Source organism: Mastigoproctus giganteus, chromosome 4 (assembly GCF_048544385.1).
Source record: "Mastigoproctus giganteus isolate SK-2022 chromosome 4, ASM4854438v1, whole genome shotgun sequence".
NCBI classification, from domain to species: domain Eukaryota; kingdom Metazoa; phylum Arthropoda; class Arachnida; order Uropygi; family Thelyphonidae; genus Mastigoproctus; species Mastigoproctus giganteus.
Genome location: NC_143578.1, coordinates 39,038,086 through 39,065,764, shown reverse-complemented (window position 1 = coordinate 39,065,764; position 27,679 = coordinate 39,038,086). Strand labels below are relative to the sequence as shown.

The window sequence follows — 27,679 nt, the reverse complement described above, 5'->3', positions numbered from 1 at the left end:
AAAAGACCTGGGGATTATTGCAGTCAGATGAAGTTCTCTGAGCAGTGCAGATGGCTCCAGGATAGTTCATGGGATTTTGTCAATGGTATAATGTCAGTGATACAGCGACACATGGGAATTTTGCTAGCAGGAATAAAGAGGTGATTATCCCATTGTATAAGGCAATGGTCAGGCCACATCTTGATTACTGCATACAGATTTGGAACACTCATTTTAGGAAGGATTCAGAGCTGCTATAACAGGTACAAAGAAGGGGCATTCAGATTGGTGAGGAGAACAAAGGGGTGCACTTACAAAGAAAGGCATCAGTTCTGCAAATTGCAGCATGAGGAGGCTAGGCACCTGTGAAGTGATGTGATTGAGGTGCTTAGGGCTTTGAATGGCTTAAGTAACCTCAATGCTGATGGGATTCTTCCTCTTGCTCAAACTATGCACATAGAGGAGACATAAATTCAAACTGAGAAAGGATAGTTGCAGAATAAATGTGTGGAAGTTTGCCTTCAGTCAACAGTTGGTTGGCTGATGGAACAAGCTTCCATTCATTCTTGTGGAAGTAGATAAGTAGATAATTTGAATAAATTCAAGGCAGAACTAGACAAACTATTCGATGGACAAGTTAAATGGGATTTTTTTTTTTTTTTTTTTTTTACTGATTCTGTATAAGCTTGCTTTTTTTTTGCACCATTTGCTACTATTAGTGCTAATACTAAAAGAAAATATAACAATAACTGTAAAGAAATACAAAAATGTTAACTTTTAAGTTCGCAGTTTTATCAGTTACTATGTTGACAAAATAAAATGTGATAAACTCCCCATATAATAAAAATATCTGTTGTCACTTTATGCAAATACTGAATGCACTTACTATTTAACGTATCAAGAGCTGTTTCAGCATCATCACGAGACCGGTAATGGATGAAGGCAAAATCTCTGAGTTTCTTTACCTTTTCTACTTTAATTCTACCTTCTAAAGTGAAGACTTCCTTTAGATGGTCTTCAGTAGTTGCTGTCATAAGATTCCTTACATATAATACAGTTACCTAGAATAAAAATAATTAATTTATTAAACATAATTACCGTAAAATCCCCTGAAGATGTTTTAAAGGGGAAAACAATTTGAACAATATAAACAGAAAAACATCTCAAAAGATTGGAATTTTTTTTTTTTTTTTTTTAATCAAATAAAATGAACTTCTTAGGCAGAATAACATCTTAAATGTAATTCTCTTAAACTCCATTGCATATATTTTCTATTAGATAATTCTAAAAATTCTACATATGCATACAAAGGTAGACAAAATTTTGTCTTTTACAATAAAAACTACAAAATGTAGACAATCAGTGGATTTCTTTAAGTAGAGAATTCTTATTACATTTCTGCACAAGATCTTTTCTTCTTAGGTTGTTACTAGTTACAGTGTAATTACGTTTTAATTATATTAAACAAAAGTATAAGACTCAAAACAAACAGCAGCAGAGCTATAAAAAATGTTACAATTTTTTTTTAAAGGGCACCTGGAGACAATTTTCTTTTGACAATCTCAAAGGCAAAAAATCATTAAACTTACAGTATGTTAATACTACAGTTGGGATGAAGCTTTGGAAGAAGAATTAAAATTGGAATTGAATTGCTGTGGGTTGTACTTTTTATGCTACCTAAAAAATGACTAAACTAACTACAACAAAATGACTGTTTTACTCATTTAATACTACTAAGATTACATTAATATGTTTGGAGACTGCCATTTTATTTCAGCACTTGTTATTCTCTATGTCCCACTCTATCTTCCTACCAATTTAAAAACCATCCCACTATATACAAACAACAATCAACAGATAACACTGGTAGGCATCAATTCCCTCCCTGAAATAATTTCGAGATTCTCATAGGAAATATGTTCAAAAATTCAGATATGTGCTTTATTTTTTTCTTAATAAGTTCTCATCACCCTCAGTTTTCAAATATCATAGGTTAATGAAGGCAAAATCTCGGAGAAATGACCAAAAATGAAAAAATATATTTGGTTTAATCATCTTTTCCATCTATATTATCTGTTTATTTTATTTGTTTATTTTTTCTCTGGAACATTTAGGAGATTTCTAGAGCATCTGAGAGAGTACTTTTTATACATCAGTCAACAGCATGGATTTGCTAAGGGAAAGTACTGTCTGAACAATTTGATTGGATACTATGATGTGGTCACAAAGGAACTGGAAGCAAAAAATAATTTTGATATCATATACTTGGATTTTAGGAAATTATTTGATACTGTTGCACATGGAATACTACTACTGTACAAGTGGGAGCAGTATGGCATTAAGGACAATTTGCTGCTGTGGATAAAGAGATGGTTGAGTGGGAGAAGACAGAGAGCGGTAACCAATAGACACTGCTCTTCATGGACTAATATTATTAGTGGAGTCTCCCAAGAGCCTGTGTTGGGCCCATTGTTATTTTCTGTATTTATCAATGATATTGATGAAGGTATATCTGGCTTAATGTCCAAGTTTGCAGATAATACAAAGGTGGGTAGGGTTGTTAATGACAGTACGCTACTGCAAGAGGATCTAGAAAAGTTGAGCAGATGGGCTGAGAGGTGGCAAATGAAGTTTAACATTGACAAATGCAAAGTACTGAATATGAATAGCAGTAACCTCAGAGTAACATATCAACTGTGCGGTACTAGATTCAGGGTATTGGAGAATGAAAGACCTGGGAGTAATTGTCCAGTCAGATGTGAAGTTTTCTGAGCAGTGCAGACAGGCTGCAAGAGAAGCTCATGAAGTCTTGTCAATGACATATACGAATTTTTTTAGCAGGGATAAGGAGGTGATTACCCCCTTGTATAAGGTAATGGTCAGGCTACACCTTGAGTATTGTACTACATACAGGTCTGGAAGCCTCATTTTAGGAAAGATGTAGAGCTGCTAGAATCAGTACAGAGAAGGGCAAAAAGATTAGTGAGTGAAACAAAGGGTTACTGTTACTAAGAAAGGCTTAAGTTCTGCATATTGCAGCATCTGAAGACGAGGCACCTGCGAGGTCATCTGATTGAGGTGTAAAAGGCCTTGAATGGTTTGAGCAAGCTCAATGCTGATGGGATTCTTCCTCTTGTTCAGATTCCACACCTGAGGGGGCATAAATTCAAATTTAGGAAAGACAGTTGTAGAGGAGATGTGCAGAAATTTGCCTTTAGCCAGCAAATGGTTGATTGCTGGAATATTTAGCATTAGCATTAATTAAGGCATACAATACAAGAAAGCAAGCTTATGCAGCATCAGCCAAAAAAAAATTTCCCATTTCACCCATCCATTCACTCGAAATTCCTGTATAGCTCAGCCTTAAATTTATTTAAACTATCAACTTCCACAACACAAGATGGAAGTCTGTTCCAGCAACAACCCTGGCAACCTTTGTATCATCTGCAAACTTTCCCATCTGCCATTGTGGAAGTTGACAGCTTAAATAAATTCAAGGCTGTACTAGACAAACTTAAACTTTTGGAGTGAATGGATGGGCGTTTTTTTTTTTTTTTTCTTTTCTTTTGATGATGCTGTATAAGCTTGCTTTCTTGCATCATATGCCTCTGCTAATGCTAATGCTTTCTAAAACATTCAAGAATGTTCCGGAATGTTCTAGAATATTGTTACGTGCAAAAGAAAGGTTAGGATGTTTCTGGAAGGTTCGAAAACATTCCAGGGAGTTCAGTGGGTTCTGCACCAAGTAGGCATTTTCATATTTCAAAAAGAGTATGTGTTTCAGAGAGCGAGTGGTGAACAAAGTGAACAAATGCTTTAATGAATTAGTGTTTTGTAAATAAGTGTTGTGTACATTAGTGTAAATCATGAACTGTATTTAAATTAGAAATAAAAATCTACAATTTCTTAATTGTGTTCTTATGTCTGTGTAACTCAACTGTACATGAAATATTGTCGCGTTCTTGCTGAAATAAGCCTGATAGCTTTTGCTACATTTGTAGAGAAGTGGTATTAAATTTGCAGCGGAAGCCACTGTCGCAACCTGTGATAAAAGCATATGAACTCTATTTTGGATGTGAAGCCGAAGATCAAGATAAAGCATAGGCTTCAAAGATTCCCTGTGGCTCATGTTCACGAACATTAACAGGCTGGCTTAGAGGTAGCCATAAATCAATGCCTTTTGCTGTTCCGGCAATATGGCGGGAACCTTGAGACCATGTAAAAAACTGTTACTTTTGCATGGCCAATATTTCTGGTTTTTCTGTATAAAGTAGAGTATTTCAACATACCATTTACTATAACTGGATAGATACTATCTACCACAGGTGCCTTTTTGAGCATAAAATTTGCATTATTTATAAAATAATACAGGTTAAAAAAAAGTTTAAAAATGACAATTTAAATTAAATTCAACAATTCCATATATAGACTATTATCAGTTTAAATAGTCCATGTAATTAAAGTAAAGCTCACAGAATCTTTATGTAAAGAATTCCCTGATTATAGAATGAGGTGGATTGACAAAAGAGATAAGCTTCTTGTGACTAAACTTGACAAGATAAGTGTTGTAATGTGAATCCATATCAAATGTTGTCAATATGGATAAAGATAGGATACAAAGGCTATAAAAACAGATACCATCACATATATGGAGGTGTGCCTCAGTTATGCTGTCCATATAATTCAAACATTACATTGAAAGTGATACTCTCAGAGTAATTTTGACTGAAATATCTCTGCTCTGCCTAACACTATTAGTTAACAATGAAAATAGCTAGAATCAATTAAAATGTACTGTTCTATTTGGAAGTTATTCATTATAAATTTCAGAAAGAGACTCTTCCAGGAAAAAATTACACTTAGATACTTTGAGAATCCAACTAATCAATCCACAAACAAACAATACAAATGGCAATAGAAACTACTGACCTGCTTTTCCCACAAAATCCGCTATGACAATGTTCTATAATATTTTCACATCCACTGCACACTAAATTTACTGAAGAATACCTGAAGCACACTGCTATTTTGTGATTATGGTGACCCACACTGAAAGATGTATGGTGTTTGGCTGTCAGAGGGCTTAATGACACATAGTCAACTGGGGCTAAAATTTGCAATACAAGCACTTGGAACATGTCTGTTTCACCATTATTTTTCCATGTTGTGGATTCAAGCATACAATGAAAATGTTTATTCATTTAACTGGATTTTAGAGTATATAATGTAGATTAGCAACTTTGAAGGGGAAAACAAGAGATGAATGCAATGGTGTCATTGTTGTTTAAGAGTTCTCCACTGGTGGAATTCTATAGCAATCTATGTACAATCTTGAAGACTTGCTGGCTTTCTGTCACAGCCACAGTGCCATATCACACTACTGCAGCTTATGCAACTGCACCAAAGCCCTACGTTCATGGAAGCCCAAAAAGAAACCAGATAAAATTTTGTGGACCAATAACGAAATGTTGTACCATGCCCTAAGCATACGATAGTGCATCACTAATTCTGTGTTATATGCCACATACTCTGTGAGTATATGTTAAACTGTTTGGGCTACACAACAGGGCTCGCAAGGTGAGGCATAACTTGAAGTTACAGTAGTACATTATGCATATGGAATGCTGAAAGGATGTCTGGAGGTATTCCTGATTCATTTTCTATTACTCCTACATGGCATCTTTTACCAACAAAATTTGATATCCTGCTTGTCTTTCATAAGGGAGATTACATTAAAACTTGCCTAATTTGCTATTATATTAGCTGCTGAAAATGTTTTGCCAATTTTACCGCTTCTAAGATGGTCAGTGAATCTGTTTAGATTATGCTTTTTATTATCTAAATTATTATAAAAGTCTTTAACCTTTATATAGAGGGTACAGACTTTTGGATTCTAAATAATTTAATTATTATAATAATGACTTCATTTACTTAATCATTAATTAAATAAATTCATAATTGCTTCCACTGCTAGAGGGAGAATGCATTTTGGATCAGCTATTAGGTTAAGACAATTTTCCAACAATCTAAGTATTGCTTGACAGTACACTGCAGCACTGTACTGTCATCAGTGTCATTAACAACCCTGCCAACCTTCGTATTGTCTGCAAACTTGGACATTAAGCCTGATATACCATCATCAATATCATTCATAAATACAGAAAACAATAATAGACCCAACACTGAACCCTGAGGGACTCCACTAATAACATTAGTACACGAAGGGCAGTGTCCATTGATTACCACTCTTTGTCTTCTCCCACTCAACCATCCCTTTATCCATAGCAGCAATTTGCCTCTAATGCCACACTGCTCCAATTTGTGCAGCAGTCTTCCATGTGCAACAGTATCAAAGGCTTTTCTAAGATCCAAATATATGATATCAAAGTTATTCTTTGCATCCAGTTCCTTTGTGACTACATCATAGTATCCAATCAAATTAGTCAGACAAGACTTCCCCTTAACATACCTATGCTGTGTCCGAGCTATAACTGAAGTCTTTTCTAGATGATCCTGCAATGCTTCTTTAACCAGTGCCTCCATTAATTTCCCTGGAATAGAAGTTAAACTAACAGGTCTGTAATTACCTGTGTCTCCCTTTGATCCTCCTTTGTGGATTGGGGTCACATTTGCACATCTCCAGTCCAGGGAAGCTCTCATAATTATGGTTAAAGGTTTGCTTACTTCCTTTGCTGCCTCCTTTAATATAATTAGATAGATTCCATCCACCCCAGGTGCCTTTCTTATGTTTATCTTCAACAATTTCTCCTCTACTTTACTCTCAGTTATTACAAGATATTATTACATTGATATTATTATCAATGTATATTACAAGATATTGCTATTTTATAGTTATCGTCATAATTTTCTGATTTGTGTTTTTTGTGTGTATAACTTTTAGAGATGGCTACAAACCTTCAAAACATGTGCAGAAAATGTAATCAACTGTTAAAAATTCAAGAATTTATGCCATGGTTGTCTTTCTGAATTATAGGTGCTCTCTTGAAGAGAGCACCTATAAGGCAATGACTAAATCTAAGAAAATACACTGGCACTGCTCCTTTTGTCAAAACGAAAAGAAAGAATGTAAAAATAAAGAGACAGATGAATTGTAATTCATATGATTTTCAACACACAGTGTGTCAATTTAGTATCACTCTTATTTAAAAAAAAAAAATTCATCTATTTGATTTGTTACACAAAATAACCCCTATTAAAAATGAGCTACAGGAATTAAGCAATCCATCTCTTTCGTGTCTGATAACTTTGATAGCATTCACAATATATATCATTACTACAACACAGTGCTTCTATAAATAAAAAATTAACCACCATTGATTCTTTGCTAACAATAAAAGGTTAGAATATACTAAAAAAACAATTAGTTATTAATAACACTGAAATATCTGGCTTGAACATTAACAATAATCTTAATCTTGAACATGTGATACAATCTAATTTTCTGTTAAAAATTACAAATGAGAAGAATGATATCATACATTAATATACAATAACAAATAGGAGAAACCCTAAAAAGGAGAGAGATTCTTATTATATTATTGACAACGTTTTGTCAAAGTCTGATTATAAGATTAGACGATCTTTAACATACCTCAAATGAAATTGTATTTAAGGTTTTTAATATTCAATGGGTCAATTTTATAATTAACTGTATGTTTAGTCAACTGTATAAAAATAATTTGTTGATAAGAATTTTAAATCCTTAATAAGTTTATGATGTAATCGAATTGTTAATATCTAATAAATATTGCACTATATGTGTAATATTATTATTAAATTCTTTCCACATAAATATTTAATTGTCTCAGGAATATCTTTATTTTCCAAATTCTTTTTATGTTGAAGCCATGCTGTCCTCAGATTTGAAGGGAGGGAAATGGCTACCTTACTTGCATGGTTTTTTGTTAGAAAAGAGATGATATAAAATAGTGATGAAATTAATACATTACTTGCAGTGGTGGGGGGGGGATGAGTTTAGTTTAAATGCAGGTAGTAGTACCTTAAGTTTAGATTATATATGTAGTAGTAGTACCTTAAGTTTTCCAAAAAAAAGTAGTAAAATTATAGAAGAGATATTTTTGCAGTGCTAAAATATATTTATTCTTTAAAGTCATTATTCTGAATAGATAGAGAAATGAGAAAAAAAGTAATACAAAAAAGTAAAGTAAGTACAAATAAAACCTTTGCCTAAGACTTCCACTCCATAGGGAAGGTCCTAAAAATTTGACTTCCAATATCCACAATTTGTGACCTCACATCCTTAAGTTAAGAGGGTTTACTCATTCCCTGCTGTCTGGTCTGGCAATCTTTCCCCAGACAATACCAGAGACTCCAAAAACAACACTGAAGGATTTATTTCTACATGTACTGTTTGAGATGCAAACTGTATTTGCAAAGTATATATGCAGTTAAGAAAAATCAAATATAAATATTTTTTGATAGGGAATGAATGAAATCTTCAAATGTGTATGGAGTTAATAAAAGTTGTTTATGAAGTGGGAAGAGAGCAAATAGAATAAGAATCAGTTGTCTTCTGTTGCACTGTTCTCCCTTAAGGAAACCTTCCGTGAAAGTGTATAAGACAAAACCGTAGGACTCAGTAGATGCCAACATTAGGCTGCTGTGGAGCAAACACTCCAGTGAAACTGACATTGAGAGACATTCAGCCAACGTTTGCACCTCAAAGTGTACATGTGGAAATTTATCCTTCAAAGAGCCATTTTCAGAGTCTCTGTTGCTGTCCATGGAAAGCTGCCAGGGAACAAGCAAACGTCCTTAATTTAAGGTCAGATCACTCACTGTCAATACAGGTAAGACTTTGATGGACCCTCCTGTAGTGCAAGCTTAGACAAAGGTTTTATTTGCAATTACATTGCTTTTTGTATTTCTTTTTTTTTTTTTTTTTTTTTTTTTTCTGTATTCAAAGTGACTTTGTGACTTTAAAGAATAACTTATTTTAGCACTGCAAAAGTATCACTTTCATAATTTTTACTACTTTTTTTTTTGACCCAATTAAGACAGGTACTGACAGAGGCAGCATAAGGGAAGACTAAAGGGCTATAGTTCTCCTTATGATCGAAATAATGTGAATTTTTTTTACTGTCACATGACAATCAGAGCTTAATTGGAATGCTACATTAGCTCCTCCCCCACTTAGAAAATTCTGGAACCTATATAATCTATTATCAGTAACTTTTTAATTAACTTGTTTTTTCCCACACTAATGTAATAAGTTGGAAAAATCTTATAAAAGTAAATGACTCACTCCAATACGGAAATCTTTCACACAATTAATGCAATTTATAAAGACTTATTCATGAGGCTTTTGCCCTAAACTTCCTTAGGTGGTGTAAGATTAAATATAATAATAATAATTAAATAATGGACTTGTGGGTATATCTTATAATAAAGGGCAGCTCCTAGAACATCAGTTCAAGGAGCTGCCCTTTATATCAACTCTGCCTCATGTCTCTATGAAGAACCGTACCACTATAAAACAGCCAAATATGTGATTTAGTATGGGTTTATGTAAATTGTAAGTGCGTTGTGTTGTGTTCACAGGAAAGTGGACCAGTCCCAGTATAGAATGTATTAATATTAGCAGAGGCATATTATGCAAGAAAGCAAGCTTATACAGCATCAGCCAAAAATCCTTCCCATTTCACTCATTGATTCGCTCCAAACGTTTTTCCAATACTTCCTTGAATTTCTTTAAGCTATCAACTTCCACAACAACAGATGGAAGTTTGTTCCAGCAATCAACTACCCACTGGCTAAAGGCAAATTTCCACACATCTATTCTACAACTGCTTTTCCTCAGTTTATGCCCCCTCAGGCCTGTAATTTCAGCAAGAATCCCATCAGCATTGAGCTTGCTCAACCTATTCAAGGCCTTATACACCTCAATCAGATCATCTCGCAGGTTCCTAGTCCCAAGATGCTGCACAATTTGCAGAACTTCAGCCTTTATTCATAAGAGCACCCCTTTGTTCCCCTGACCAGTCTTGTTGCCTTTCTTTCTACTCGTTCTAGCAACTCTACATCCTTCCTAAAATAAGGTCTCCAGACCTGTATACAGTACTCAAAGTGTGGTCTAACCGTTGCCTTATACAAGGGGATAATCACCTCCTTTTCCCTACTAACAAAATTCCTGTATATCATTGACAACACCCCATGAGCTGCTCTGGTAGCCTGTGTGCACTTCTCAGAAAACTTGAAATCTGACTGCACACTTACCACCATATCTTTTTCATTCTCCATTACCATGAGCCTAGTACAGCACAGTTGGTGTGTTTCTCTGGGATCACTGCTACCCATATACAGTACTTTGCATTTGCCAAGGTTAAACTTCAGTTGCCTCTTCTCAGCCCATCTGCCCAACTTTTCTAGATCCTGTTATAGTAGCACACTGTCATTAACAACCCTGCCAACCTTTGTATCATCTGCAAACTTGGACATTAACCCTGATACAACTTCATCAATATTACTGATAAATATAGAAAACAACAATTGGCCCAGCACCAGACGCTGGGGAACTCCACTAATAACATTAGACCATTGATTACCACTCTGTCTTCACCAACTCAACCATACTTTTATCCATTTTAGCAACTCACCCTTAAAGCCATACAGCTCCAATTTGTACAGTAGTCTTCCATGTGCAACTATATCAAAAGCTTTCCTGAAATCCAAGTATATGAAATCAAAATTATTTTGTACATCCAGTTCCTTTGTGACCACATCATAGTACCCAATCAAACTTGTGAGACAAAACTTCCACTTAATAAATCCATTCTGTGTCTGAATTATTACTGAACTCTTATCTAAAAGATCCTGCAATGCTTCTTTAACCAGTGACTCCATTATTTTCTCTGGAACAGAAGTTAAACTAACAAGTCTGTAATTATTCATGTCACCCTTTAATCCTCCTTTTTCAATTGGAGATACATTTGCACATTTCAAGCCCTTGGGAACCTCGCCAGAGTCCGAGGATGCTCTCATAATTACGGCTAAGAGTTTGCTTACTTCCTTCGCTGCCTCCTTCAATATAACTGGATAGATCCCGTATACTCAAGGTGCCTTTCTTATGTTTAACTTCAACAATTTCTCCTCCACTTTGCTCTCAATTATTACAAAATCATTTGGCTGCCTGTTACAGTTTAATAAGCTTCTGTCCTCCACTTCCCTACAGAATTCCTCATGTGTGAATGAGATGCAAAACACTCATTCAGTTTGTCAGCTGCCTTGATATAGAACCATAGATATCAAGTGTACCAATCTGATTCATCCCCTTCGTTCTATAGTTTATATAAGTAAAGAAGTCATTGCTGTTATTCTTTGCATCCTTTGCCAAAGATTTCTCATAATCTGCCTTCGCTTGTCTAACCTCCTTTGTTACTTGATTACAGACTAGCTTATATCTACCATTGGCTTCCGTGTCAACTGATAAATTATATGCATCTCATGCATTTTTCTTCTCTGCCACGAGTCTCATTAGTTCATCTGACATCCATTTAGTTATAAACCTTGAACAGTATTTCTTAGTTGATATGAAAAGCCTAGTATCTTCCAAAATTAATTCCTTAAATGCTTCCCATTTAGAATTTGCTGCTGGTACATCATCAGCTTAAAAACTGTCTGAGGCCACTGTAGTCACCTTTACGAAAGCAAAACCCTTCCCTTGACATGACATTAGTTACATCTTTAAGTGATTCCCACATCAGTACACTGTGATCACTGCCACCTAGTGATTCCTTTATCTGCAAATTCTTAATGCATTAATAATCACTGCTAATAATCAGATCAAGAGTATTACTCCCTCTGGTTTGCCTTTCGAACATGTTGCTGAAGAAAACAGTCATCCAATAAACCCACAAAAGTCTTGCTAGTGTGCGAGTGACCAATCCACAAGTTCCAGTCAATATCTGAAAAGTTAAAATCCCCTTTTATAAGACATTCTGATTTACCGGCCTACTCTATTTCTCTGCACAATTGCTCATTATACTCATCAGATTCATTAGGCCTATAACACACACCTAATCTCATTCTCCCTTTCCCATTGTTTATGTCACACCACACTGACTCAACATTGCATTGCCCACCAATGTCAATTGGATGCACTTCCTTAGATTTCGTGTTTCTTAACTAACAGCATAACCTCCTCTCCTGTCCTGTCTATCCTTTCTGTACACATTGTACTCCCCAAATTCCAATTCTGCACTGCTTATATCCACGTGGCACCACATCTCTGATATCCCAACAATATCTGCTTTTGATGTCTTGACCAGCACTTCAAATTCATCAAATTTATTTATTATACTCCTAGCATTGGTGTACATGCAAGTATACATGCACCTATTCTTACTCTTAGTTACTCCAACAAAACCCATGTATTTACTTGTTCCATGATAACTCGTTTTTTATTTATAACCTGTGTCTAGCCTGCAAGTTGTTGCATATTACACCTAGACTACCCAGAACTCACTCTTTTCTATATTACTAATTTCAACTTCAATATACATCCAAAGTATTGTCCTACAAAGGACTAGTCCTATCTGTTGCTGTAGCCATAATTAGAAGCTTAATATGCATAGGTATGGAAAGCATTTAAATTTTGAGTTTTCTATCAACACAGGTTCTTGACCAAGAGAAATTATCCAATTTGAGCTTCAAATTCAGGCCTTACCTCTTCATAATAAGCACATTCATACAAAACGTGACTCCAAGTCTCAGCTTCCTCACAAAAACAAAGGTGTATGATGTAGTCCAAATTTGTGTATTTTGTCATTCAGTGAACCATGGCCAGTAATGAAGACAGGAGTGGCCAACTTAATTTGTGATGCGATTTACTTTTTCCTTCAAAATATGCAGTGATCTACCATCTCAAAAATTTCATTGCACAAGGTGCACAAATCAAGGGATGACTGTATATTTAAAATTCGTCGTGATCAACTGATATTAAATTCGCGATTGACTCGTTGGCAACCCCTAATATAAGAGATGTTCATACTTATAGAGAACCCCAAATTACACCTTTTATTCATCATGAAAGTGACCTCTGGAATGAATTTCTTAGTTACTAAACCATTTGCTGATGTGTCCCACCTTGTTTGCCATATATTGACAAGCTCGTTCCAACATCTACTCCTCTCTATTTTAACATCTTGATGTATATCTATTGCAATTCCCATATATTCTGTAGGAATCTGCTTTCATATTCATTAACACAAGCCTCAAAAAACGAGAAAGAGATCAAGATTATATATACATATTTATATATATATACACAGAGAGATTCAGGAAGAATAGTAAATATTTTGGGAGGTTGTAGTATCGATTATTCTGAGTAAAAAAGTTCATATAAACATGTGTCCAATAATCAATGGATACGGAGATACAGCTGTTCGAAAATAGCATGCACAGCTCCCTGAATCAGATGTTAGCAAGAAAGAGTTAAAACCTGACACTGTTTGGTGTTAGAAGTATTGTTAAGAATGCTGCACATCTTCACACATGCTGAATATGCCAATATGGTGTTTGTCTACAGTTTTTGTGGTGGAGGTGCTACTGCTGCGTATAGAGAATACTGTCAACGGTTTCTAACTGCAGAATACCAGATTCAAAAGTGTTTACTAGTGTTTGCACTAAACTGTGTGAAACTGGAACAGTTCCCAGCGCTCATATTTCTACTGAACATGCAAATGAATAAAATGTGGATGAAATAGAACACATTCTTTAGTCTGTAGAACATAGTCCTACTATTAGCACACAGAGGAATTTCTACGCATATCGATGTTCCACAGACAAAAGTATGACGAACATTACATGAGCACGACTTGTATCCATTTCACATACAGCAGGTGCAACACCTTCAACTAGGATATGACACCCAGCGATTGAAATTTTCTCGGTGGGTAAATGCTAATCGCTGATTAATTCGATTTATACTGTTCAGCAATGAAACTACTTTCACCCATGATGGTATCAACAACACCCATCACTCTCATAGGTGGTCAGACAAAAATCCACATGCCACTGTAAAAACAAATTTTCAACATCGCTACTCTGTAAACGTGTTATGCAGTATCATTAACAATCAGTTGATTGGGCCTTTTGTGTTACAAAATCATCTCACAGGGACCCCCCTTACCTAGAATTTCTGCAAAACAAACTTCCATTACTATTAGAGGATATCCCTTGGCTACAAGGATTGTTACATACTTTAATCATGATGGAGCTCTTGCACATTATACCCATCTGGTGATACAATATCTAAATCGAACTTTCCCTGAACAATTGGGGGGATACAAGGACTAATAGATTAACAGTAGCCGCTGGCAGAGGTGAAAGTGATTCTTGCACTGCTTCTATTGGAATGAGCAGCAGCCTGGAAAATAAGATGCAGGACATTTCACAACTGCTAGGAGTCATTGGGGTACAAGTAAACACATGGGTTGTGTTAGGGTAGATTATATTGTGTGTACACCAATGTTAGGAGTTTGGTAAATAAATTTGATGAATTTGAGGTATTGCTCAAAACATCAAACACAGATATTGTTGGGATATCAGAGACGTGGTATAAGTATAAGTAATGCAGAACTGGAATTTAGGGAGTACAACGTCTACAGAAAGGATAGACAGGATAGAAAGGGAGGAGGGGTTATGCTATTAGTTAAGAAACACATAAAATCCAAGGAAGTGAAGCCAGTCGACATCGCTGGACAGTGCAGTGTCGAGTCAGTTTGGTGTGACATAAGCATTGGGGGATCAAAATTGAGAGTAGGAGTGTGCTATAGGCCTAATGACTCTGATGAGTATAATAAGAAACTGTACAGGGAAATAGAGTGGGCCAGTAAATCAGAGTCTTATAATGGAGAATTTTAATTTCCCAGATATTGACTGGAATTTGTGGGTTGGTCACTCACACACTAGCAAGGCTTTTGTGGATTTATTGGATGATTGTTTTCTAAATCAGCATGTTCGGGAGGCAACTAGAGGGAGCAATACTCTTGATTTGATTATCAGTAATGATTCTTCATGCATTAAGAATCTGCAGATACAGGAACCACTATGTGGCAGTGATCACAGTGTGCTGAAGTGGGATTTACTCAAGGAGATAACTACCATCAGGGGGTAAAGGGAAGGGTTACTGATTTCGTAAAGGCGACTACGATGGTCTGAGACAGTATTTAAATTCTATACAGTGGGACCAACTGATGATGTTACCAACAGCAAACTGAAAATGGGAAGCATTCAAAGAAATTATCTTGGAAGCTACTAGGCTTTACATACCAACTAAGAAATATTGTTCAAGGTTCAGGCCTAAATGGATGTCAGATGAACTAATGAGACATATGGCAGAGAAGAAAACTGCATGGGATACATATAAATTAACATGTGACACAGATGCCTATGATAGATATAAGTTGATCTGTAACCAAATTACAAAGGAGGTTAGGCAGGTGAAGGCAGATTACGAAAAATCTTTGGCAAGGGATGCAAAGAAAAACAGCAAAGAGTTCTTTACTTATGTAAACTTTAGAAGGAAGGGGATGAATCAGATTGGTCCACTTTATATCGATGGTTCAACTGTTCATGATCCTGCTCAGGTAGCTAACAAACTAAATCAATATTTTGCATCTACATTCACACATGAGGAGTTATTCAGGAAGGGGAATGCCACAGATGAAGTAAACATTGGCAGTGAGCTAGATGATCTTGTAATAATTGAGAGTAAAGAGGAGGAGAAATTGTTGAAGATAAATACAAGAAAGGCACCTGGGGGGGGGATGGGATCTATCCAGTTATATTAAAGGAGGCAGCAAAGCAACTAAGTAAACCCTTAGCCATAATTAGGAGAGCTTTCTTGGACTCAGGGGAGGTACCCACAGACTAGAGATGTGCAAATGTAACCCCAATTCACAAAGGAGGATCAAAGGCTGACACAAGTAATTATAGACCTGTGAGTTTAACTTCTGTTCCAGGAAAATTAATGGAAGCACTGCAGGATCATCTTGACAAGAACATCAGTTATAGCTCAGACACAGCATGGTTTTGTTAAGGGAAGGTCTTGCCTGACCAATTTGATTGGATACTATGATGTAATCACAAAAGAATTGGATGCAGGGAATAACTTTGATATTATATATTTGGATCTTATAAAGGCTTTTGATACTGTTGCACATGGAAGACTGCTGCACAAATTGGAGCAGTGTGGCATTGGTGGCAAATTGTTGCTATGGATAAAGGGATGGTTGAGTGGCAGAAGACAGAGAGTGGTAATTAATGGACAATGCTCATCGTGGACTAATGTTATTAGTGGAGTCCCTCAGGGTTCAGTGTTGGGTCCATTGTTGTTTTCTGTATTTATACATAATATTGATGATGGTATATCAAGCTTAATGTCCAAGTTTGCAGACGATACAAAGGTTGGCAGGGTTGTTAAGAATGCTACTGACGCTATGCTGCTGCAACAGGATCTGGAAAGGTTGAGCACATGGGCTGAGAGGTGGCATATGAAGTTTAACATTGACAAATGTAAAGTACTACATGTGGGAAACAGCAACACCAGAGCAAAGTATCAACTCTGTGGTACTACACTGACAGTGGTAGAGAATGAAAAGGACCTGGGGGTGATTGTGCTTGTTTGTTTGTTTGTTTTAGGGTTTTATGGCACATTAGCATCTAAGGCTATAATGCACCGGGTGATTGTGCAGGCAGATATGAAGTTCTCTGAGCAGTGCAGACGGGCTGCAAGAGTAGCTCATGGTGTCTTATCAATGATATACAGGAATTTTTCTAGCAGGGATAGGGAGGTGATTATTCCATTGTATAAGGCAATGGTCAGACCGCACCTTGAGTACTATATACAGGTCTGGAGGCCTCATTTCAAGAAGGATGTAGAGGTGCTGGAACGAGTACAGAGAAGGGCAACAAGGTTAGTGAACGGAACGAAGGGTTGCTCTTACGAAGAAAGGCTTAAGTTTTGCAAATTACAGTGTCTGGAGACTAGGCACCGGCGAGTGATCTGATAGAGGTGTACAAAGCCTTGAATGGTTTGAGCATGCTCAATGCTGATAGGATACTGCCTCTTGCTCAGAATAATCACCTGAGAGGGCGTAAATTCAAATTGAGGAAAGACAGATGTAGGATAGATGTGCGGAAATTTGCCTTTAGCCAGTGGGTAGTTGGTTGGTGGAACAGACTTCCATCCCTTGTTGTGGAAGTTCATAGCCTAAATAAATTCGAAATACCTGTCAGCTGGACAGGTATTTTGAATGAATGGAGGGGTGAAGTGGAAGGGTGTTTTTTTTTTGGCTGATGCTGCATAAGCTTGCTTTCTTGCATCATATGCCTCTACTAATGCTAATGCTAATTGATCGACTGCAGTGGTCCCGTTCATTAGCCACCAAGGTCTCCAGACCTCACTCTGTTAGATTTTTGTTTGTGGGGATGGATGAAAAGCGCAGTAAACAAAGAAATGGTGAATACAAACAAAGGACAAATTGCTCGGTCACATTTTGGATCATAAAGGAAAGCGCCAAGATGACCTCAGAAGAACAACACCACAAGAGTTGGAAAGTGCATTGAGGTTGGCAGTGGGATTTTCGAACATTTATTGTGAAGTGAAAAAAATTTGTCAATTATTTGTGTTTTGTATCATTCAAAAAGTCAATAAATACAAACAATAAGTCATTTATCATTCTTCAATACCTCTCTTATAATGGCTTTGTGTGTGCCAGTTTAAAACAGCTATATCTCCGTATCCATTGAGAAGTGGACACATGTTTATATGAACTTTTTTACTCAAAATAATCGATACTATAACCTCCCGAAATATTTACTATTCCTCTTGAATCACCCTGTATATTTTAGAGATATATTAGGATGGTTTATGGACTAGGGGCACTACTAGAAATAGTAGAAATACCCAACGACCATAATGGAATGTAGATAAGCAGATTGGGGAAAAGGCGGAGAAAAGCTGGCAAAACCATAACAATGGAAAAAATCATTAGGCACCTGAAAAATAAAATTAATATATTACCAGTAGTACTTAATGCTACAGATCTGCTGATTTTAACTTCTTCATCAAGGGTCAGCAACCAAAACCAAAGGAAATATAGCAAGAAGTATACATCAACTTCTCACTTACTTACCACTATATTTGATTTGACTTCCGCAAGCACTTTTTCAACTTGGTTTCATTATTTTAACCATGTGCTACATATATTTCATATCAGAAACAGAGGTCTTACTTCTTGCTCTTTTTCCTTTGGTTTTGGCTGCTGACCCTTAACGAAGAAGTTAAAATCATCAGATCTATAGCATTAAGTACTACTGATAATATATTACTTTTATTTTTCAGGTACCTAATGATTTTTTCCATTGTTACTACTTCTGGTTTTTCCAGCTTTTCTCTACCTTTTCCCCAATGTACTTACACACACACACACACACACAGGTTCTCCACCTAAATTGGGGAATATTTTCTGGTTCTCTGCAGTATATTTAAGGTTGAGAAACACTACTGTATAAATAAGTTATACAGCAGTATAATAAATTATACAATTGTTATACTGCATAATAAATATTATACAGTATAACTAAAAACGGAAAAACAAGGTCCTATTGGAAGACGTAGACTTCTGTAGCTGCTGCAAGCCGATAAGTTTTCACTGAAATTTTATCGTATTTTTGATTATTTAGAGTATTAATTTGTGTTTTACAAACAGATTAAATAGGCTTAGTGGCATTTTTTTTTTTTTAAATTTAGCTAGTTATAAGCTAGTTTAATTTGTAAGTTATAACTCACTACTCCTACCGTAGCAGTATTTTTGGCGGGAATATTATTAGCCATATGGTACAAGGTAGCCACCAGCCAAAAAAAATTTCTGAGTTACCTGAGAGGGAGAGAGAGAGAGAGAGAAGTAGAAAAGAATCACCAAGAAGAAAAGAATGATGATATCCAGCTCAGGACCCTGGGTGTGCCAAGCCCATACTTACTAGATGTGTGCTTGGCACACCCAGGGTCCTGAGCTGGATATCATGCCCCAGACTAGAGCAGCAAAGCAACTTGCACAAAATAGCCGGAGTGCTGTGGCTCAAGGGAGAACCGAAGGGGGCAATTCTCCAATGCATCCCAGCCTAAAGAAATGTGCAACTTGTGAAATGTTTGCAGACCTTTCTGGGACGGGACATGATGTTGCCAAGGGGGGGATGTCTTTGTATGTGCTCGATGTAAGCAGTGTGAAGAAGTTAGGCACTAACTCAGCATTGTTATGGGCCTTTATGAGAGCTTGAAGGACAGGGTAGATGCCCTCAAAAGACTTAAATTGAGGGCCCCATCAAGCTCTCACATCAATGCCATCAGGCAACATGGCAGCAACCTTCAGGGCAGAATGCACTGGTCCCACAGGAGCTAGTTATTGTTGGTAACTCTATTGTGAGGGAGATGGAAAATATATTGTGCAAAAAGTATAGGTGGATTAGGATCATGGTATGTCTGCCAGGGACAAAAGTTGAAGTTGTAGAGCAGATATTTTTTAAGGGCACAAAGAGAAATATTGTTGTACACGTTGGCACTAATGACATTAAGAGTAGGAGATCTGTAGACTTACTTAACAAGCACAGGTCAATGTTGGAAAAAAGTTGCAAATTACGGTTATATTTGAAAGTCTGCAATTCTGCCAAAACATGATAGGAAGGAGTATATGATGAGAACCTTGTCGATCAATTTGGCCCTGGAGAGATTTTGCACTGCTCATGGGGTAGAATTTTCTCAGTGTGGCCTCTGCTTGATAACAGGAGAGTGTTTCCACAGAGATGGGATACACTTAAATAGAAAGGGAATTTTCTTAAATAGAAAACTTAAATATTTGCTGATGCTATCGAGGCAGTGTTAGGTGGGTCAGAAAGCTGCTAGGTTGGATGGATTCACAGACTAAGAGATTAACGGTAGTCACAGGCAGAGGTGAAAGCGATTCTTGCACTACTTCTATTGGAATGAGCAGCAGCCTGCAAAGCAAAGTAATGTACTGAGGATTTCAAGGGCTGCTGGGAGTTATCATGGAACAAATAAATACAAGGGTTGTGTTAGAGTAACTAAGAGTAAGAATAGGTGCATGTATAGTTGCATGTACACCAATACTAGGAGTATATATAATATATAATAAATAAATTTGATGAATTTGAAGTGCTGGTCAAGACATCAAAAGCAGATAGTGTTGGGATATCAGAGATGTGGTGCCACACAGATATAAGCAGTGCAGAATTGGAATTTGGGGAGCAGAATGTGTACAGAAAGGGAGGAGGGGTTATGCTGTTAGTTAAGAAACACAAAATCTAAGAAAGTGCTCCAATTGACATTGGTGGACAATGCAATGTTGAGTCAGTGTGGTGTGACATAAACAATGGGAAAGGGAAAATGAGATTAGGTGTGTGTTATAGGCCTAATGAATCTGATGAGTATAATGAGCAATTGTGCAGAGAAATAAGAGTGGGCCAGTAAATAAGAATGTCTTATAAAAGGGAATTTTAACTTTTCAGATATTGACTGGAACTTGTGGATTGGTCACTCGCACACTAGCAAGACTTTGTGGGTTTATTGGATGACTGTTTTCTTCAGCAACATGTTCAAAAGGCAAACCAGAGGGAGTAATACACTTGATTTGATTATCAACAGCGATTCTTCATGCGTTAAGAATCTGCAGATAAAGGTTAGTTATGTTAGTTATTTTGGTTTTTAGGAGCATTAGCAACTAAGGCCATATTGCTCCGGGATATGCGGTGATCATTCCCTGACCTTTCCGCATCCTCCGTATTTGATGGTGACGGGCTCGAACCCCGGTCTAATCAAGAAGCGTGTGCTACGCACTGCTGCTCCTTCCCACCTGGCTACGGAGGCGCCACAGATAAAGGAACCACTAGGCGGCAGTGTAGTGATGTGGGATTTACTTAAAGATATAACTACCATCAGGGGTAAGGGGAAGGGTTTTGCTTCTGTAAAGATGACTACAGTGGTCTCAGACAGCTTTTAAATTCTATACAGTGGGATGAACTGATGATGTTACAAATGATGAATTATAAATGGGAAGCCTTCAGGGCCTTAAGCTTGGAGAATACTAGGCTTTTCATACCAACTAAGAAATACTGTTCAAAGTTTAGACCTAACTGGATATCAGATGAATTAATGCGTCTTGTGGCAGAGAAGTAAAATGCATGGGATGCACATAAATTATCAGGCAACACAGAAGCCTATGGCAGATATTAACCCCAGGGGCCCACATCTGGTGAATATGGGCTTGGCACACCCAGGGTCTTGAGCTGAATGTCATCATTCTTCTCTTCCTTGGTGATTTCCTTTTATTTCTCTCTCTCTCTCTCAGCATAAGCCTCAGGCTTCCTTGCACCATATAATAATAAATAATAATAAGCTAGTCAGTAATCAAGTCACAAAGGAGGTTAGGCAAGCAAAGGCAGATTACAAGAAATCTTTGGCAAAGGATATAAAGAAAAACAGCAGAGTTCTTTACTTATGTAAACACTAGAAGGAAAGGAATGAATCAGATTGGTCCACTTAACACAGACAGTTTGACTATTGATGATCATACTCAGGTAGCTGATAAACTGAATGAGTATTTTGCATTTACATTCACACATGAGGAGTTATTCAAGGAGTGGAATGCCAGAAGTTTATCAAACTCTAACAGGGAGCTAAGTTATTTTGTAATAATTGAGAGCAGAGTGGAAGAGAAATTGTTGAAGTTAAATATAAGGAAGCACCTGGAGTGGATGGGATCTATCCAGTTATATTAAAGGAGGCAGCAAAGGAGGTAAGCAAACCCTTAGCCATAATTATGAAAGCTTCCTTGAACTCAGGGGAGGTCCCCATGGACTGGAGGTGCAAATGTGTCCTCAATTCAAAAAGGAGATCAAAGGGTGATATGGGTAATTACAGACCTGTTAGTCTAACTTCTGTTCCAGGGAAAATAATGGAGTCACTGATTAAGGAAGCAATGCAGTATCATCTAGATAAGACTGTAGTTATGGTTCAGACACAGCATGGGTTTGTTAAGGAGAAGTCTTGTCTGACAAATCTGATTGGATACCATGATGTAGTCACAAAGGAATTGGATGCAAAGAATGATTTTGATATCACACACTTGAATTTTAGGAAAGCTTTTGATACTCTGACACATGGAAGACTACTGTACAAGTTGGAGCAGTATGGCAATAGGGGCAAGTTGCTACGATGGATAAAAGGATGGTTGAATGGGAGAAGACAGAGAGTGGTTATCACTACTCTTCATGGTCTAATGTTATTAGTGGAATTCCCCAGGGTTTGATGCTGGGCCCATTGTTGTTTTCAGTATTTATCAATGATATTGATGAAGGTATATCAGGGTTAATGTCTAAATTTGCAGAAGATATAAGGTTGACAGGGTTGTTAATGATAGTAAAGATGTAGAGCTGCTGGAAGAGTAGAGAAGGGCAACGAGATTGGTGAGTGAAACAAAGGGTTTGTGTTACCAAAAAAGGCTTAAGTTCTGTAAATTGCAGCTTCTGAAGACTAGGCACCTGCGAGATGATCTAATTGAGGTGTATAAGGCTTTGAATGGATTGAGCAAGCTCAATGCTAATGAGATTCTTCCTCTTGCTCAGATTACTCACCTGAGGAGCATACATTCAAATTGAGGAAAGACTATTGTAGAATCGATGTGTGGAAATTTTGATAATTGATAATTACAACAAACTTCCATTTGTCCTAGCAGAGGTCAGCAACCATATAAGTTCAAGGCAGAACTAGACAAACATTTGGAGCCAAATGGGAAGGGTGGGTATTTTTTTTTTTTTTTTTTGTTGATGCTATATAAGCTTGCTTTCTTGCATCATATGCCCTGCTAATGCTATTATTTACAAGGTAAAATGTGAAATTATAAACTATTAGAAATCATTCAGGAAACAAGCCACTATAAAATAAACAGAGGATGATATATATAGAAAATTATAAAATAGTAAAACCAGCTAGGAACCGATGAAATAACATTACATAAAAGCACTAAAATTCACAACCGAGGAACCTCCTTATTAACAGTTATCAACTACAGCAACCAGAAGCACTGACCACTATACAATATGTGAATTATCACATGATACCAGCATGTGAGATAAGGTAGCAAACGATAAGCCTAATAACAACTGAAATTATAAACTTGTTTTATTTAGTTAGAGAGGAAATTAAAGTTGTTTGTTTACTTGACAATATTAAAGCAGACAGAAAATAGTTGTATTCTGTGAACCAGTATTAAACACCGAGAGTCTTCTTTTCGATAATTTCTCCCCACCCCCTCCCCATTAAAAAGGGAAAAAACGAAAACTAAACTTCAAACGTTAGATGGTCTTTGCTTCCCGCTGATTTAAAGCGTTTTGTTGGTAGCAAATAAAAATAAACAAATGAAATGAGTAATCTGAAATGTGATCTAAATAACATCACGTAAGAGTGGCATCCGGCCAGGCCTGTTGAACTTTCTGGGGCCACATTGTACTTTTGGTACCTACACACACTCAGCTAAGTGCGACATATTTATTGTTGATAGAGGGGAGATATTTATTGGGGCATATGTTTATAGAGCGAACGCTATATCCACATGCAGGCAACAAACTAATGCAACACCGACTACCTCGCAAAATCCGATCGACCGCAGACGATCAGCTAGGACCGTCTGGCGGAGCAATGCTACGGCAAAAAGCCAATGCAACCCTCTCGAATACATGGACCACATCACTAGAGGCAGTGACCTTCCCTCGCCCCGCTGACCTCCGCTTCTTTTTTTCTTCAATTCTTTCTTCATATCCCATATCGGTCGTTCCTCGCAGCCTTCTCTACGATATCTGTTTATTATCCAAGAATTAGTCCTCGCGGTAGCACAGTGGTATAATCGAAGTAACCTCCATTCTAAACTTAGAAAATCCAGGGCCTTTTCAACAGTCCTTTTCCGTACCGGGTAAAACGGCCCAGGTTCGAATTCCGTGAATGACGCGAGGAATTTTTTGAGCTTTTTTCACACTTTGACTAAATTAGTCGGTCTCCGGCGAGGATAGCAAGGTTATTTCTCCCAGATACTCGGGTTTTTATTCCAACAAAACAAGCAAATCGACTACAGAATACACGCAAATGGACATTATGCAACCTGGATGGTTAGGATTGTTCTCGGGTAACCCTAATATGACCGACGGGTTGTTTTTTTTATCCAACAATTAGCGTCGTGATATTCGGAGCAAACATGTTATGTTGAAGGCGAACGATAATAAATCGCACGAACGTTTGTGTATCATCGTTAATGTTAATATCTTGTGTATTTGAAAACTACGAGAAGGTTCACTCCTTAAGACTTAAATAATGCCTCTTAGGCGAAAAAGTTTTTAAATTGAGTTAGCATCAAGTTTTATATATACAGTATATATATTTCTAGCGGAAATTTGCCTTAAGCCAGCGGGTGGTTGGTTGGTGGAACAGACTTCCATCCCTTGTAGTGGAGGTTGATAGCCTAAATAAGTTTAAGGCTCAGCTGGACAGGTATTTTGAACGAACAGAGGGGTGAAGTGGAAGTGGGTTTTTTTTTTTTTTTTTGGCTGATGCTGCATAAGCTTGCTTTCTTGCATCAAATGCCTCTACTAATGCTAATGCTAATAAAAAAAATATCTGTCTATTGCTGATGGGAAGTTATGAACAATTAAACTAATGTGCGTTTCCGCCAGATGGCTTGCAATTTTTAAAGGAGTCTCCACGGGGGTTCCTAGGGAATGTGGCGCCCAGGTGCAAATCGCAATTTCCGACCCCCCTTTAAAATTTTCTTCATATGTGTATGTAAGTTTCAGGTTCCCCTTGAACTTTGGCGCCCGGGTGAAGTGTACCCCTGGCATTCTCTGACGGCCCGCCCCTGGGAGTCTCTGATATCTGTGACTCAGCATAAGACCAAAGTCGATGTACACTGAAGAAAACACTAACATTTTGAACAACAACATATGTAATGAATCAAGCACTAGGGTGTTCAAAGAGTTAATGGTTACGATGAATGTTGTGGTGATCTGACACACCATTATCACCAGTCGATTCGTCAGATCATCACAAAAAATAAAGGCCAAAATGTTTTGGGGCAGAGAAGGCCCAATTTTATTTAGAGAAAGATTAGAGAGTCTGACCTAACAAGGAAAGATACATTCAAACACTTCATAAGCTTAATAGGGTTATAAAACAAAAAAGCAATGCTCTAACATGGCACCAAATCACATTACATCACGGTAATGCCAAGCCACATACTGCTCATACGACTCAGATAAAAAAATTTTCTCATTCTAAATATAGCTCGAACCGGCTCCGTCTGATTTTTTCCCCCTATTTGGACGCGTGAAGAGATATGGAAAACATTTTATGAGCGATGAGAATAGGAAAAAGACAATGATAAGCTGGCTTCAACAGCAGGGTTCATCCTTTTACCACAGTGCTTATGCAAGTTGGAAAGAACGGTGGCAAATATGTATTGATAAAAAGGTGGATACATAGAATAATGTATCTGTTGTCTTTACACTTTTTTTTTGGCCAAAGCAGAATTACTTATGGACAGACCCTTATATATAAATATAAAAGCTAAATTCATCACTGAAGAAGTGAAATCAGTCATGGAATCCACGAGACGTCAGAAATGAATAAACTTAGGAGCATGTAAATATCATTTCTCCAAAGAATATTGCCCAAAATTAAGCACCTAACTCCACTTTATCGCCTAGTCCAACAGTTGTGGTATGTGATATCTTGATGTAAAGAAAGCAAGATGTCCAAATTAGGAAACTCAATGTTCAAATTAGGATTGAAAAGAAATGACCGCTCGAGAAAATAATGTACACAGTATCTCTGAGAAAGTGTAGCGAGTGCCTTATCATGGTCTCAGAGGAGGTTGAGGTGAGGCCCTCATTTCGGGAACTTTTTTTTTGTCTATATTGCCGGTTCAGTTTGATGAACTAAAAACAGCTTTACTACTATTACAATAGTCTTCAATGGTAGCACAGTTGGTAGGATCACCGTCCTCCCCACACCGGGTGGAAAAGACTTGAGTTCGAGTTCCGTCAATGACGTAAGGAATTTTTATGGGCCTTTTTCACAACGTGGCTGAGTTAGTCAGCCTCAGGCGAGGAAGCATCATTTTTCTTCGGGAAAGTCGGGCGAACAGAAAATCGACCACAGAACACACACGCAATTTACAGATATACACGGAGCAATATGGCCTTAGCCGCCGATGCTCCTAAAACCCTACTACAACAACTATTACGAGGGAACAGAACACGCTTTTTCCCCCCTATCAGTAGTACTCCTGTTTGAACTAATTCATGCAATCATTTGCACGAATTAATGCAAAGAGGAAAAAATCAAGTGAGTATACTCTTCTCTTCTCTTTTCTAGATGTATCTATTTATTGAATAAATGACACACGTAAAGAAACAAACCCCCTTGCCAAATTCAAACAATACAGGAAGTTGGGAGCATACAGTACATAAAATCACTGAATATTTACACAAATATGTAAAAGTATTTACATAGTTAAAGTAGTAGTAGTAGTAGTGGTGGTGGTGGTAGTAGTAGTGGCATGTGATGCAAGTGTATGAGTTTATGCAGCATCAGCCAAAAAAAAAAAAAAAAAAAAAAATCACACCATTCCCTCCAAATGCCTGTACAACAAAGAGAAAATATACCCAATTAATACAGTCGTATACAGAAGACAAAGCAAGAAATAACGATAAGAACTGAAAAAAAAACAAAAAAAAAAAAAACAAATACATATCATCGAATAAACTTCTCAATGGTCAGTGATAAACAATCAGTTGTATTGCGGGAACTGACTAATGAGAACTTATTCTTTGTTCACCTAAAGATTAAAGAGTTCGTGTGAGGATTATAACATAAAACTAAACAACTGTCTCAAAAAAGAACTGCAGAACTTCATGTGAGTCTTTGCAATCCAGTTTCTAGCAAAACAGTTCGGCGTGAACTTCATAAAGCTGAAATTTATGACAGAGATGCTATTGCCAAGCCACTCGTTACTGATGATAAAGCTAGAAAGGGGATGCAATGGTGTAAGGAGCACAAAAATTGGATACTTTATTGGAAATAAAGTATTCACAGGAAATAAATTTTCACACGAATCATCATTCACACTTTTTCCAACATCAAGGAGAGTTAACGTTTAGCAAATGCCAAAAGGAGCGCATCGTTCTCACTGTCTTGTTCCAACCGTCAAACATGGAGGAGGAGCGACAATAGTTTGGGTAACAATATCTTCGTTTTCTTTGCCCTACATTACCAAAAGGCAGAGTTCGAATCCCGTCAATTTCGCGAGGAACTTTAATGGGCTTTTTGCATTCCGTGGATGAATTAGTCGGTCTCAGGCGTAGATAGCAAGGTCCCCCCCCCCCCACACACAAAAAAACTGTGGTTCTTCATCCAGCAAAACAAACAAATCGACCATAGAACGCACACAATTAACAGACATAAGACAAACTGCACGGCACATGAATTTAAATATTCGGGTGGCCTAATATAATAGTTTAGGTTTTTTTTTTGTCCTATCATTACCCCGAATGGGCGAATTACTGCCACTGATTACCTTGATATTCTGAGCAACCA

The 27,679-nt window shown here is 37.2% G+C and overlaps 1 protein-coding gene across 1 annotated transcript in view; it reads right to left on the bottom strand.

Moving 5' to 3' along the window:
• The window catches only part of LOC150086637 (APOBEC1 complementation factor-like), a 268,827-nt gene that overhangs the window by 210,823 nt on the left and 30,325 nt on the right, over positions 1–27,679 (bottom strand). Inside the window, exon 2 of the mRNA XM_090372213.1 lies at positions 866–1,040. Coding sequence (XP_090228339.1) covers positions 866–1,040 — 175 coding nt within the window. The remainder of the gene's footprint in view (positions 1–865; positions 1,041–27,679) is intronic.